Source organism: Choloepus didactylus, chromosome 17 (genome assembly GCF_015220235.1).
Source record: "Choloepus didactylus isolate mChoDid1 chromosome 17, mChoDid1.pri, whole genome shotgun sequence".
In the NCBI taxonomy this organism is placed as follows: Eukaryota; Metazoa; Chordata; class Mammalia; order Pilosa; family Megalonychidae; genus Choloepus; species Choloepus didactylus.
This window is the reverse complement of record NC_051323.1, coordinates 20383653-20397661: the sequence shown is the minus strand read 5'-3', so window position 1 is coordinate 20397661 and position 14009 is coordinate 20383653. Positions and strand designations below refer to the sequence as shown.

Genomic DNA, 14009 nt, shown 5'->3' with positions numbered 1-14009 from the left:
CCATGCAGTGCAAGGGGGCACGTTGAGCCAGGGGTCTCCCAGGTGTCTGGCCCCATGCTGGCTGTGCTGGCCCTGCCTGCGCTGCTCGAGGGGTGCCCTTCACGCTGTAGATTGCGCTGTGCCCCGCGGCAGCCTGCACATCCTCCTCCTCCCGATGGGCTCATCTCCCAGCCAGTCTTCAGCTGTAGTGCTTCCTGTGCCATGCCACGCCTGCCTTGTGAGTCTGGAGGACAGTGATGGATTCCGTCACTCTGTGCCCTGGGGATCTAGGGAGAGTTAAAAAGCCAGTGTGATTCTGAGCGATGCTTCTGGCGGTTCTGCAATCTTCAGGTCATCCTGGGAAGGTCAACAGTAACAAAAATAGGCAAGATAATGGTACTGACGTCAAGAAGCACAGCAAGTCACCACCATTTATAAAGCACCTCCTATGTGTCGGGCAGTCTGTATGTCTGTTCTTTCATTTATTCTCAGAGCAACTTTATAAGGTATATAAATTATACCCTTTATAAGGCATATTGTTACCCCCGATCTTCACCTGACGATTCTGAGTCTCAGAGGTTGAATAATTTGCACAATGGCAAAGAGTTGGGAAGCAACAGGGCTGGAAGTTGACTCAAGGACTGTCTAAAGCTGAGCTCCTGACTGCTACCGGTCAGGGATGCGTGGCGTCATCGGTGAGTCCGTTGGCAGGAGTGACTGCTGGGACCAGCTGAGAACTGATTGGAGGAGGCTGGAGGAAGCTGGTGGGTTTCTCTGCTCCGACTGCTCCCACTATCCACTTCAGGATATCTGTCGATGGATGTAACCATCCTTTGAGAAGGAACTCAAAACAAGTCACCTGGAGAGTGAATCCAGTGACTCCGTGATTTTTAAAATGAGACTACATGAGGCAGGGTCTGCTTAGTGTCCAGCACAACCTTTTAAATTATAGTTCATATACTGTCAGGGCCTCCATGTACAGGCATGCAGGTTGTGCACTGCACAAGGCACAGCATCTAAGGGGTTCATTTTTAAGAGCTGACATCATGTATTTATATATTTTTATAAACATTTCCCAGTAGATGGCAGTAAAATGTCTTGTTCTAATAAACTAGGAAACTATGATAACTTTCTGACATGGAAGTAAAGAGTCTTAAGAAAAGGACATCTTTCTCTAATTGTCACAAATGTACCACGTGAGCTGGTAGTGGTGGTCCTGTTGAGTGTTTATATGAACAAGGCACTCTTATAAACGTTGCACTGGTGTTAACTTCTTCAAGCCTCACAATAACTTTTGGAGGTTGAAATAATTTTAATATCCACTTGATAGCCAAAAGAGTTGAGCAATAGAGAGGTGAAGTAACATATTTAACTTAATAAGTGGTGGAGACATGATTCGCACCCAGAGCCCATGTCCCCAGTCACTGCGCTTCCCTCCCAGGACTAATCCGTGATAGGACCTGCTTCCCCTGACTCCTTGCTCCCTCACCTAGTTCTTCATAATCATTGGGGATTCTGTCCCAGGGCTTTTCGGCACACTCTAGATTGGTGTCGACTCGCACCACACTCATCTCTGGTCCGTGGTGGTACGAGGAACCTCCGGCTCCTGGGGGCAGGACGTCCCAGATCCCCTTGTCCCATTTGTAAATTACTCTGCTCTTCACCTAGGAAGACTAATTCCCCAGGGGCGTCACCCAGCTCATGATGGCCTGTAGGCAGCCGCGTGGCCCAGGGGTCCTCAGTAGCCTCATCCCCAAGGTCATGGGGTCTCTCTAGTTCAAAAACTCCCAGGGAACTCAGCATTTGACAGATAGGCAGGGTGCTGGGGTGCCTATCTCCTACACAAATCTTGATATTTGTGGATGCAGGTTTCTGTTTTGGGCACCCAAAGAGAGAACTAACAATGAAAAAAGTACGTAGAACCTTTGTCGGCCAACCCCCTGGCTAGAGACTCTGTTAGTGAGCCCTCTCCAGGGCTATGGTGAATATCCAGAAACTTCTGAGCTGCATTTCCTCCACTGGCAATTTCCTGTACCAAGGACTGTAAGGGAAATACTGATAAACCTCATTTGGGGATATTTTAATTTTTTAAAGGCTGTGCCAGTTTGAAGCTGTTATGGACACCAGAAGAGCCATGATCTTTTAATCCAATTTTGTGGGGTGGGACCTTTTGAATGAATATTTCCATGGAGATGTGACCCTACCCATTCAGGGTGGGTCTTAATTAGATCACTCGAGTTCTTAAGAGAGCTGAGAGCCCACACAGACCCAGACGCCTGAAGATGTTTGGAGATGCCAAGTTAAGAGACGAAGCCAAGAGTTTGCCCTGGAGAAGCTAAGAGAGGACCCCCAGATGCTTAGAGAGAAACACCCTAGGAGAACAAGCAAGGATGCACAGGAACTGAGAGAGAGAAGCTAAGAGAGACGGAAGCCCAGAGACATTTTGGAGAAAGACATTTTGAAACACAAACCAGGAGCAAAGGACAGCAGATACCAGCTACGTGCCTTCCCAGCTAACAGAGGTGTTCCGGACGCCATTGGCCTTCCTTCAGTGAAGGCATCCTCTTGTTGATGCCTTAGTTTGGACACTTATGGCCTTAGAATTATAAATTTGTAAACTAATAAATCCCTTTTATAAAAGCCTAAAAAAAATTACTTTGCTCTTGCTGGCCCACAGGGTAAGCATGTGGACACATGCGGGAGATGGGGGTTTGGGGCTGGAGGCTGTGCTGGGTGTGTGTGTTGGGATGGGGGGAACACTGAGCGGCTCACGGGTGCATCAGAGCCTGCATTCTGGGAGGAGGGCGACATGGGACTCATTTGAAGCAGGGTGACCTCAACCGTGGGTCCAGATGCTTGAACTGTGATCCTGGAGAAGATGGTGCCTGGCCAGAGCTGACCGAGCCCTCTGAGTGCCTGTGCCTCTCCGTGCATGTCCCTCTTTCTGTCCCCTCTGTCCTCTTTTCTTGCCTGTCTGCCTTGGTCTTCCTCCCACCACTGTCACCCTTCCACTATGCTGTCCCCTGCAGTCGGAGGACACAGACCTGCCCTACCCGCCACCTCAGAGGGAGGCCAACATCTATGTGGTTCCCCAGAACATCAAGCCGGTTCTCCAGCGCACCGCCATCGAGGTGAGCCAGGCCCTGGGCGGGGTGCTGGGGCTGTGGGGCAGCCTGGCCCGTCCCCTTCCTGACCCCAGCCCAGCAGGTCCAGCTCCTGGGGCCTTTCCAGCTCTCCTCGTTCCATGTCCTCAGATCCTGGCCTGGGGCCTGCGGAACATGAAGAGTTACCAGCTGGCCAGTGTCTCGTCCCCCAGCCTCGTGGTGGAGTGTGGGGGCCAGACGGTGCAGTCCTGTGTCATCAGGAACCTCCGGAAGAACCCCAACTTCGACATCTGCACCCTCTTCATGGAAGTGGTGAGCCCTGATCTCCCTGCTGTTCCCCTCCAGGGTCCCGAGTGCTTGGATATCCTTAAAGCTTCACACAAACTGGGGGTTCTGCCCTGACTCCCTGCAAGACTCTGGGTAGCTCACAGTAGCTCTCTCGCCTCACTTTTCCTGTTCTGTAAAATGGGGAGGAAATGCTCATGCTTTCCTCACTAAAATAATTTAAGCCTGCAAGCAGCACAGATAGGGTCAGCTTGCTAGAGCAGCAAAAGTCCCAAGGAGCTGCACTGTGGCTGTTTTCCTTTCTGGATAGGCCTCAGACCCTGGAGTGTCCCTTGGGGCTCCACCCTTCTGGGATGCCTCCAAACCTTCCCTGTCCCCAGCCAGGCCCCCTCCGAGGAGCACATCCCACAGCCCTCCTGGCCTGGCTTGGGGCCTGCAAAACACCCCAGCTCCCTTGGCTGCCTAGGGCCAGTGACCAGAGTGAGGCAAGTCTGAGGAAAGGAAAATGGTTTGCAAGATGAAAGCACTATAGAAATTCCAGGACCGTGGCTGTCAACAGGAGCCTCCTCTTGGCTGAGCCAAAGCTGCCACCGAAGGAGAGAGTATAAATTATTTCAAGTTGCGTTCAAAGTGCTTTCTTTTTGGGGGGTGGGGAGGTGGGGATGAGGAGGAAGAATCTGGGTCTGTCAGCCAACTCTTGAGTATCCACTTGGGGGGGACTGTCTGCAAGAAATGTCAAATCCTGGGCCAACTTCTCCCGTCTTCTCCTTCCTGGCCAGTGACGGTTCAGGGAAAGTAGACTCGTTTTAACTTCGGGCTGAGCTGGATGTATTTGGAAGGTAAAGCTATGGGGAAAAGTCAGCCTCTACAAATGGCATCCAAGAGGCAGATGGAGAAAGTGTGTGGCTTCCCTGCTCCTGGACTGGGTTGACCGCCATTTTGGATTTATGGCTGTTGGGGGTTATCCTTGGCGTGTAGTCATTCTCCGATCATTGGGCTGGCCCTGTGGTTCCTCCTTCACCCCCCACCACTTCCCAGAGAGTGATTCTCCCCCTCTCCCTTCCCCCAGATGCTGCCCAGGGAGGAACTCTACTGCCCCCCCATTGTGGTCAAGGTCATCGATAACCGCCAGTTTGGCCGGCGGCCCGTGGTGGGCCAGTGTACCGTCCGCTCCCTGGAGAGCTTCCTGTGTGATCCCTATTCAGCTGAGAGTCCATCCCCACTGGGTGGCCCAGGTAGGGAGAGGGCCAGGGCAGGTGTGACTTCCCAGGCGAGGAGCTCCTGAAGGCCTTCTCTTCCTGAGACCTGAATGAGCAACGCTATTTATGGTCAGCTAGAGCAGAAGGGTGGACATCTGTCCTCCTCAGGGCAGAGCCCAGGTTTACTCTGGGCACACCTCAAAGGGCAGGTGACCGGTTCCTGAGGGAGCTGAGAGGGGAGGGCTGGGGCAGGGGTTGGGGGAGAGTTGAGGAAGTGAGACAGTGGGGGGTGAGGAGGGAGGAGGGAGAAATAAAAATGGGAGAGGGAAGAAGAGGATGAGAAAGTGAGGTGTGTGGAGTGACTGCAGGGGCAAGGCTTGCAGCTCCTGGCTGAGTCTTGTGGCTGATGAGGGGGTGCCCTGAGGGAGCCCTGTCTCAGGCCTGGGTGCTGCTCTCCCCCTGCAGACAACGTGAGCTTACTCAGTCCTGGGGAAGATGTGCTCATCGACATTGATGACAAGGATCCCCTCATCCCTGTCCAGGTAGGCTGGGCACTGGGCCTCTGGGAGAGACATGGGCTCTTGCCCAGGGCTGGCGCGGATGGACTGTCTCCTTGCCCCTCTCCACTCTTCGTCTCACCCCGCTCCTTCTACCTTGCCCTTGCTTCTCGCACAACCTCCATGAAGCCTTTCCCTCTGCACCATGGTGGCCGCACACTTCCGATGAAGGGACCCGGATGGGGAGCTTTTAGTCTGGTGGGGAGACCTGCTCTTTGGGCAAGACCCAATCATTTTCTTTGGAGAGTGGGAGAAAAATGACTCCTCTGGGAATGATCTGGTTGGTCAAGGTTGTGGGGAGCAAATCGGAGAGAAGGAAGATGGTGGAGGGAGTGACTGGGCAGTGTCTGGGGTCCTCCATTCCCCATCGTCCTGCCCTACCCCAGCCAGGATCTGTCTTTGGGGGAAGAGTCATCTATGGGCTTGTGCTGGGTGGCAGCTTTGAGGAAGGTCTGAAAGGGGGGGCCTGTCTCCAAGCCCTGTCTCCCCCATTCACCCCACCCCCCAGGGAAGGGGAGGGAGCAGGGCAGGAGACAGACCTTATTCCAAGGGTATCCAAACCTGTGGGGATGTCACAGTCACACTTGGGCTATATACTCGGCAAGCTCAGACTGGCTGGTGACCTGGGTGCAAGTGCCAGATGGCATGACAGGAAGTCTGTGGCATCTTCTGCCAAGTGGGGCACACTCTCCCACATGGGGCCCTGGAGTGGCTCCAGTTCCTGTAGGGTGGAGACCCCCCCAGCCCTTCCTGCAGTGGAGATGGGGAAAGGCCACACTGAGCAGCAGCCGTGAACTCGCCATCTGCTCCAGGTTGTCACCCTCCTCTCTGGGCTCCATATGCATGGCACAGCTCTGCACCCTGGGGCACCCAGAGCTTCCAGGCCACCCCCAGGCAGACCTCCCAGGCTAGAAGGCACTGGTGTCCTCGGGTCAGCAGCCTGTTTATTCACCAGGGATGGGGTGACACTGGCACTTCAGGAGGGGGCTGTTTTCTTTAAATCATCAATGAAATCAGAGCCTCAAGAGCAAGAGAACAAACTTGGGTTGGGTTCAGGATCCTTGAAACTCAGCTTTGAAGCTGTCCCTGGAGATGTGTTTACAGGGTCTTCTCTCTGCTTCTCTCTCATCTCCTTCATCTTTCTGCCACTTCCGGAGGAACATGTCTGGTGTTCAGCCTGGTGGCCTTGTTGGCTGCCGGGGCAGGAGGCCTTGGCCTGTAGTTTCACTGATGCTGTGAAGTCCGCAGAAGTCCTGCTGTCTCTCTGCCCCACTTCTCTAGCCTCCTTGGCTCTCCACAGCCCTGCCTGCCATGTTTTTTGTGGGGGAGACCGTCTGCCCCTGTCCTCTTGGCCTACTCCTGGTCGTTCTTAAGACTCAATTTGGTGTGGTCACGTCCTTCAAGGAGCCTTCCCTGGCTCCTCCCCTTCTCTGGCAAGTCCTTGTTTGTCTTGTTCACTGAGGCCCTACTTGTCTCAGTAAATATCAGCATCTTCCCCAGACTCAGCTCTGAGCAGCAATTTGGGCTCATTCCTCTTTATATTCTCAGAGTCCAGCACAGGGCCTGGCTGGGAGGAGGTGTTCAATAAATGTCTGTCTGGAGGGGTGGATGGATGGACAGATGGACGGATGGATGGAGGGATGAACAGAGGGACAGATGGAGGGATGGAGGGATGGATGGATGGATGGATGGATGGATAGATGGATTGATGAATGGCTGGCTGGCTGGCTGGCTGGATTACTTGCCCACTCTCTGTATGGGTCTGAGGAGGAAACTTTCTTGGCTGGGGAAACCCAGACGGAGATTTCAGATGGCCCTACGTGATATTCATCTAACCTCAACGCTAGTGCCTTCTGACCTGGGTGCATGTTTTTCTCTGAATTTAGGCAGATAATTTGCCCCAAACTCCAGCTGCTGGAACCTGGCTCCTGTTTTCCATTCCCTCAGTGGGCTGCCTGAGACTGTGCAGAGAAGTGCAGGGCTTGCCCAGCAGGATTTCCTTTCTGTGTGTGCTGCCCTCAAAACGTCTACAGACCCAGATGGGAGGGGCTAGTTTGGGTCCTGCTGGCTGCAGGTTCAGGCAGAGGCGGCCGGTGAGGAGGCCCGGGCTGGCCGTCCTCCCGGCGTTGACATGAGTGAACGGGGCCGGGGTCTGAGCCAGAGCAGGGTCTGTGCTCTTTGTGGGAGAGCAGGGTCACACTCTGGCTGGGGCTGTTGGCCGGGCAAAGCCAAGCGAGCCGGGCTCTGGCTCTGGGCTCTGGGAGGCGGGCCCATACGGGAAGGGCCTGGGCCTCGCAGGGCCTCAGAGGTGGCGGAGAGAAGGGGGAAGCGGGATCAGCCTGCCCTGATGGAGGGGGCTTGGACCCTGCTCTCACTGAGTGGGGTGCCTGGCCTCTTTGAACCATTCTGCCTGGTGACGAGGGCTGGGAAAGGGGTCATGCATGTGAATCCCACAGTTGGTTCTGGTCTGTGTGGTTGTTTTCTGTATAGACTTCAGATGGGTAGCCTGGGGGTGTGAGTGAGTGTGTGGTGTGAGCACATGAGTGTGCAAGAGTGAGAAAGAGCCAGGAGGGAGAGAGAGAGAGGATGGGGGCTCCTTTGTGTGCAAGCCTCCAAGGGTGCTGGGCTACAGGGGTTCCCAAGTCAGTGGTTTTAGGTATGCCCAGGTGAGAGGTGTGTCCAGGTGTGTGGTGTGTCTGGGCTTGGTGGTGTAGCAGGAATTGTGGCCTTGACTTTTAACTTAGGAACGGCAGGCCAGTGTGTGTCCTCAGAGAGGGGGGTGGAGATACTTCACTCCATCTAGCTCTTTGCTTTAAAAAGAGAATATATTTATTTTTCTCTGGTTATAAATATAATATGTGCATGTTATATAAAATTTGAAAAATACAGAAAAATAACGCACACATAGGCATCTCCTCTAACAATCTGAGTGAACTACCACTGGCATTCTCTTCTCTATCCCGTCCTCTTTCCCTGGTGTTCTCTTTCTGCCTCCAAATCTGATGCCATTTCTATCTTTAAAACAAAATTGGGTCTTAGTTTACTAATCAGCTTTTCCATTACACCAGTTCTTGGTGTTCTGATTATGAAGATGAGAGCAAAACAGTGTGCAGGAACAAATTCACACAGAGCATTCCACGCCCCTTCCCCAAGTTTCTTTCATAGCGGGGTGGGTTCCTGTGTCTCCCTCCTGCCTATACCCCACCTTCCAGGCACTGAGATGCCCTGACACCAGCCTGGTGTGTCAAGGATGACTCTTGCCTGTTGATTTTAGAGACTACCCTTGGGTAGGGACCTCTTCTTGAAGTGTCCAGAGATGGAGAATTTCTGGAGGTGGGGAGTCTATGTGTGAGGAGGGGTAGAGAAAAAGAGAATGTTAGGGAACTTTCCATTCTAGTCGGGAGAGAGATGAGAGGTGTTTAGCAGATCTTGCAGGAGATGCTCAGAGTAGTGTCAGAGTGATGAGATGTTTTACTAAGAAGGATACCAAACTCTTGGAGTCTTATAGCCCTGGGAGGTCAGCCTGGGCTAAGTACTCAGGGAAAGCTTCTCCAAGGAGAGGGGGCTAGGGAAAGGCCTGGAAGGCTGACGGGGCTTGAGTAAAGGAGGGGGTGGGGGGCTTTCCTGGTAGGTAAGAGCTTGGGCAGAGGCTTGGAAATGGGATGGTGTGTGTGTGTATGTGTGTGCGTGTGCGTGTGCGTGTGGTGGGGATGGAGGTTTATCGACGATTTGGCTGGCCAGGCTAGCATGGAGGAAGCTCCAGAAGGCAGCACAGACCCGTCCTCCACCCCAGTGGGGTGGGATTTGGGGCCGGGTTGTTCCCAGCTCCCAGGCTCGGCTAATTTTGAACGTGCTGCACCGATTATAGTCTCTGGGACGCCGTGCAGGTGGGAACGTGCTTCCAGAACTGGAGCAGCAAATTACGCCCGAATCCCAAAGGGGAACGTGTAATTTCTGAAGCTCCACCAGTTCTTTGGAGCACTATGTTTAGCTTTATTTTTTCTCCCTTTTACTCTGGTTTCCCTTGCATCTTTCTTAAAAAAGAACTGTATTAAAAATAAAAATAAGGCTTCTCTGGGGTTCGGGATAAGAACAGGAGGGACAGAGCTGCTGCCAGGCTGGGCCAGTCTCTGGCCAGCTGGGGATTTCACATGGAGTTTGTCTGGTCCGTTCCAGGGGTCCCACTGTGCCAGCACCCCACAGCTATCCAGAGGCCATTCAGCCCTCCTGCCCCTGCTTCTGCCTCTGCACAGCCCTCTGGGCTAGTTTAGGGGAGGGTCCCCTCTCAGTGATGCTCTTTTCCTAGAGCAGGGATGGGTCTGTGCATTCCCAAAGTTCCCTCCAGGGCTCAGGGGGAATCCATCCTCCAGGTATTTCTCCGAGCCCCTCCTGGCCCCAACGGAGGGCGTCTCCCAAGATCTTCTGCTGAGGGAGGGAGGGAGGGAGGGCAGCTCCTCCCCGAGCCCACCCGCTGCTCAGGGATCAAAGAAAGGGAGGGTGCAACCCTAACCCTGGAAGCTCTGGGGCCCAGCTGGTCTCTAACCTCGCCAGCCTTAATCCCTGTCTTCTTGAACCATTTATTTCTTGAACATGCTGTGCTTCTTCCATCTGCACCTGTGCACTTGCTAGCCCCTCCTCCTAGAAGGCATCGCCTTGCTGGTCCACCCAGTAGACGGGTATCATTCAGCCAGACCCCCCTCACCTTCCCCTGGACTGTTGCGGTGGCATTCTGACATGTGCCCCTGCTTCCAGTCCTGACCTCCAGCCCCCTAGACCCTGCAGCCCACCACTCACCCTGAGGTGTCGCTTCTCAGTACGGGAAGGTGACAGACAAGGATCTGATGCCCAGAAAAGGATGCAAGAAGTTTGCAGGGAAACGTGTGATGCCCTGTGAGTGGGCTCGGTGCTCATTCTCCAGTTGGGGTGCTGATTCAGAGAGGTCAGGGGGCTTGCCTGGGGTCACACAGCTGGTAAGGCCCTGGAGCCAGGATTTGGAGCCAGGCTTGACGAACCTCAAAGGCCATGCTCTTTCCACTCCCCCATGGCCTCCTGGATGAAGTGCAGAGGCTGCCTGGTTAGAGGAGCTCACCCTCCTTGGACTGACCAGCCCACTGTGACGCGGTTTCTCTAACCCTGTTGCTAACCAGCATGTTTGATTTGTAGCTTGCAGATGGTCTGTTGGCCTCGGCCCCCTTTAACATGGCCTCATCTCCATCCAGTCCTCATGTATGTATGTTTACCTACCTGGGGTGGGGGGGGGGTGGTCCTTGATATCCCTGGGGGTGGGGGTGGGGGGAGTGGAGGTGAGGATTAGTAGGAGGACAGGGAGGGGAGAAGGGGAGGAGAAGAAAGGAGGTGTTTCCTGATCCCCAGCAGAAGGCAGCCCCCTTTCCCCTGTGCCATGGGGGAAGGGCAGATTCTCAGAGATGCCCCTTCATTATCTCTGGGCGCATCCTGGGATGTGTCTTGATCCTGTTCACCTGTGTGAGGGTTGGGGGTTTAGGGGTCTCAGGGGCCAGTGGAGGCAGAAAAGTCTTCAGATTAGACCCTGACTGCCAGGACACTGGGCCATGGGAGATAGGCATTCTCTGCTCCTCCCAGATGTGCGAAGGGTACGTGTGACTGAAGGCAGTGGGTTAATGTTCTCTTCATGGTGCCAAGAGAAGACTTGGTATACAGGGTATCTTAGGAGCTGAATTAAGTAAATAGGGCTTCTAGTAGGAGGCGATATATATTTTTATTTTTTCCTGATTTATCTATGATATTCTATTATCTATTATTTTCTGATTTATTTATATTGTGGAAAATATGGAAAACACAAAAAAGTGTAAGGCAGAAAGTTAAAACCACCTGTAGTCCTACCAGTTGGGCATAAGCACTGCCAAGACTGATGTGTTGATGTTTTTAGATATTTTTATGCATACATTTTTTTTTTTACAAAATTGGAACCCCATTGTACTTCTTTATAATCTCACTTTTGTTTTACTTAGAAGTGTATTGTGAATGTTTTTCCATATCTTTCTATTCTTTAAAAATATGGCTGCACGTTATTCCATTATATGGCCATCCATAAAGTTAGCTACTCCTCTGCCATTAGTCATTTGTTAATTTCCACTATTGTTATCTTTTATGTCCCTTAGAGGAGTTTCTGTAGTTTACTGTATATAGAGGTAGCCCTTTTCTTGTTAAGTTTATTCCTAGGCATTTTATATCCTTTTACATTATATTTTATATCCTCTTCTGAGTGGAATTTTTTCCTTACGATTTTGTCTAGCTGGTTATTGCTAGAATATAGGAAAACAGTATTGTTGTATATATACTTTAAAATGGACTTGATTAAGCTCCTTTCTTAGTTCTAACAGTTGTTAATTGGTTCTGTTGGATTTTCCAGGTAAGGTAAGATTGTTTTCTGCAAACAATAATACATCTGTCACTTTCTTTCTAATGGTTATACCTTATTCCTTTGATCAGAATAACATTTGATAATTGGGATACTGGCAGGCAAACTTATTCAGTCACTGATTCTACTGAGAATGCTTCTCTCATTTTCCCTTTAATTATGATAGGTTGTTAGTTTCAGATAGCTATTCTTGATTTTAAGAGGCTTTCCTCTGTTCTTAGTTTATTAATAGCTTAAAAATAAGTATGAGTTTAATTTTTATCAAATGCCATTTGGTGTTTATCAAGATCATCAGATGGTTTCCTGGTAACATAATGTGTAATCATCCTGCATCCTTGGGATAAATCCAATTGGTCAGTTCGAAATGGTGTTATAGTTTATTACAATACAAGCCCTCTTATCCACTGCAATCAAGACAAGTAGTGATTGACTAATTGAAAGAGGTTAAATAGGGACTCATTATAAGTCATATATACATACCATAGCATTTTATTTTTAACCATATCTATGTACCCCCACTTTTCAATCATTTGACATGGTGCCAAAGCCTCTTTAAATTCAGATCTGCTGTTTTCAAGGTCATGGCATCTTTTTGGTATAAACCACATCCTAATGCATTATCTATGATTTTTAGCTTTAGGCTTATTGAAGTTGAATGAGGACTTAATGATACCTGAAAAAAAATTCTGAGTGTGGAGTCCTTGTAAAGTTTATTCCCCAACCTGTTTTATGTTATCTCGCTTGTCCTTAATTTTCATTGTTAAAAAAATTCAAAAGCATTAAATTACTTTTCATAGAAACAGTGTCCTTTCTTTTTCCATTCAAAGTTTATAGGTTTCTGTAAATTTAACTAGTTTTTCTAGTTTTTAAAAAATCTAATTACCTTATCAGTACAACTGGCATAGAAAGTTTGGGAACAAACACAGCTGACTCTTGGTAAACAAGCAACTTAACTGCCAGTGAGCTGAGATCAACAAACTAGAGTAGCTGCAGGCATTCAGCTGGGTCTGGACCGTTCTCAGGTTGTTAGCAGAGAGAATTTATGGGGTTTGTAAATCTTGGCTAAGGGCAAGTTTGTAAGGAAAAATTCTACTATATTTGAGTTAGATTTGCTATTACTTATTTAGGGTTTTTGCCTCTCCATTAATAGGTATTACTTTTTAGGTTGTCTTTGGTTTTAATATCAGGGTTATACTAGTTTCAAAAACTATTTGTAAAGTGTATCCTTATGTTCTGTGCTCTTGTACAGTCTCTAAGGCATACGAATATATGCCATGGTCTTGTTTTATGTACAAAATGTGAAATGATATGAATTACCCACAAATTAAAAAATGATTAGCAGTCACATAATTTGAAAGCTAGTGGACCAAGTGAATTGCAAATTGTATTCATGGTTTAGCTAGTAAATTGAAATGCCCATCATCTTTTCTTGAGACTGGTGTAAGATTAAATGCTTTTTGAACTATTGAAGATTTTCAGAAATGCATATCTTGTGTAAAATGGAACTGACCTGTACTTATTTGTAAAACTGGGCCCAGCACCTTTTTTGGTAGTGGATCCTCTGATCACTTTCTACTTTTTGAGTCAGTTTGGTAGTTTAGATTTCCCCAAATATTGCCTATTACATTTGAATGGACTTGTGCATATTACCGCAATTAAAAAAAAAAGCCTCTTCATATCTGTTCTGTTTTCATTCACATTCCTAATTTTGCATATTTGTGTTATTTCTCTCTTTTGCCTTTTTAGGCTTAATAGCATTTCATCTATTTTATAGTTTTTTTCATTCAAAGAACCATTTCTTTAAAATTCTGCTGGTATTGGGTTAGACTCAAGTCATTTTTATGCTTTGTCTCTCTGAAATTCCTCTTGGATTCTCTCTCAGCTGTTTAAGATATCTTTTTTGTTGTTGTTGTTAATTTTTATTGGGATTGTTCAGATACCATGCAATTATCCAAAGATCCAAAATGTACAATCACTTGCCCCTGGGTACCCTTATACAGCTGTGCATCCATCTCCACACTTAGTTTTTGTTCAATTTTTAGAAACTTTTCATTACTCCAGACAAGAAATAAAGTGAAAGATGAAAAAAGAGAAAAAGAAAAGGAAACTCGAATCCTCCCCTATACCTAACCAACCCCCCTCAATTGTTGACTCATAGTGTTGGTATAGTACATTTGTTACTGTTTATGAAAAAATGTTGAAATACTACTAACTGTAGTATATAGTTTGCAATAGGTATATATTTCTTCCCTATATGCCCCTCTATTATTAACTTCTAATTGTATTGTCATACGTTTGTTCTGGTTCATGGAAGCGATTTCTAGTATTTGTACAGTTGATCGTGGACATTGCCCACCATAGGATTCAGTTTTATACATTCCCATCTTTTGACCTCCAACTTTCCTTCTGGTGACATATATGACTCTGAGCTTCCCCTTTCCACCTCATTCACACACCATTCGGCGCTGTTAGTTATTCTCACATC

General features: G+C 49.1%; 1 protein-coding gene across 26 annotated transcripts in view; it reads left to right on the top strand.

The window, feature by feature from the left end:
- DYSF (dysferlin) overlaps positions 1 to 14009 on the top strand; it is a 227828-nt gene that overhangs the window by 146360 nt on the left and 67459 nt on the right. For 17 of the 26 annotated variants that reach the window (XM_037807433.1, XM_037807450.1, XM_037807446.1 and 14 more), the window contains 5 exons: positions 3009 to 3110; positions 3234 to 3395; positions 4438 to 4603; positions 5033 to 5109; positions 10288 to 10350. In XM_037807433.1, the coding sequence (XP_037663361.1) occupies positions 3009 to 3110; positions 3234 to 3395; positions 4438 to 4603; positions 5033 to 5109; positions 10288 to 10350 (570 nt within the window). The remainder of the gene's footprint in view (positions 1 to 3008; positions 3111 to 3233; positions 3396 to 4437; positions 4604 to 5032; positions 5110 to 10287; positions 10351 to 14009) is intronic. The other 9 variants (XM_037807457.1, XM_037807452.1, XM_037807448.1 and 6 more) reach the window with 1 other exon arrangement.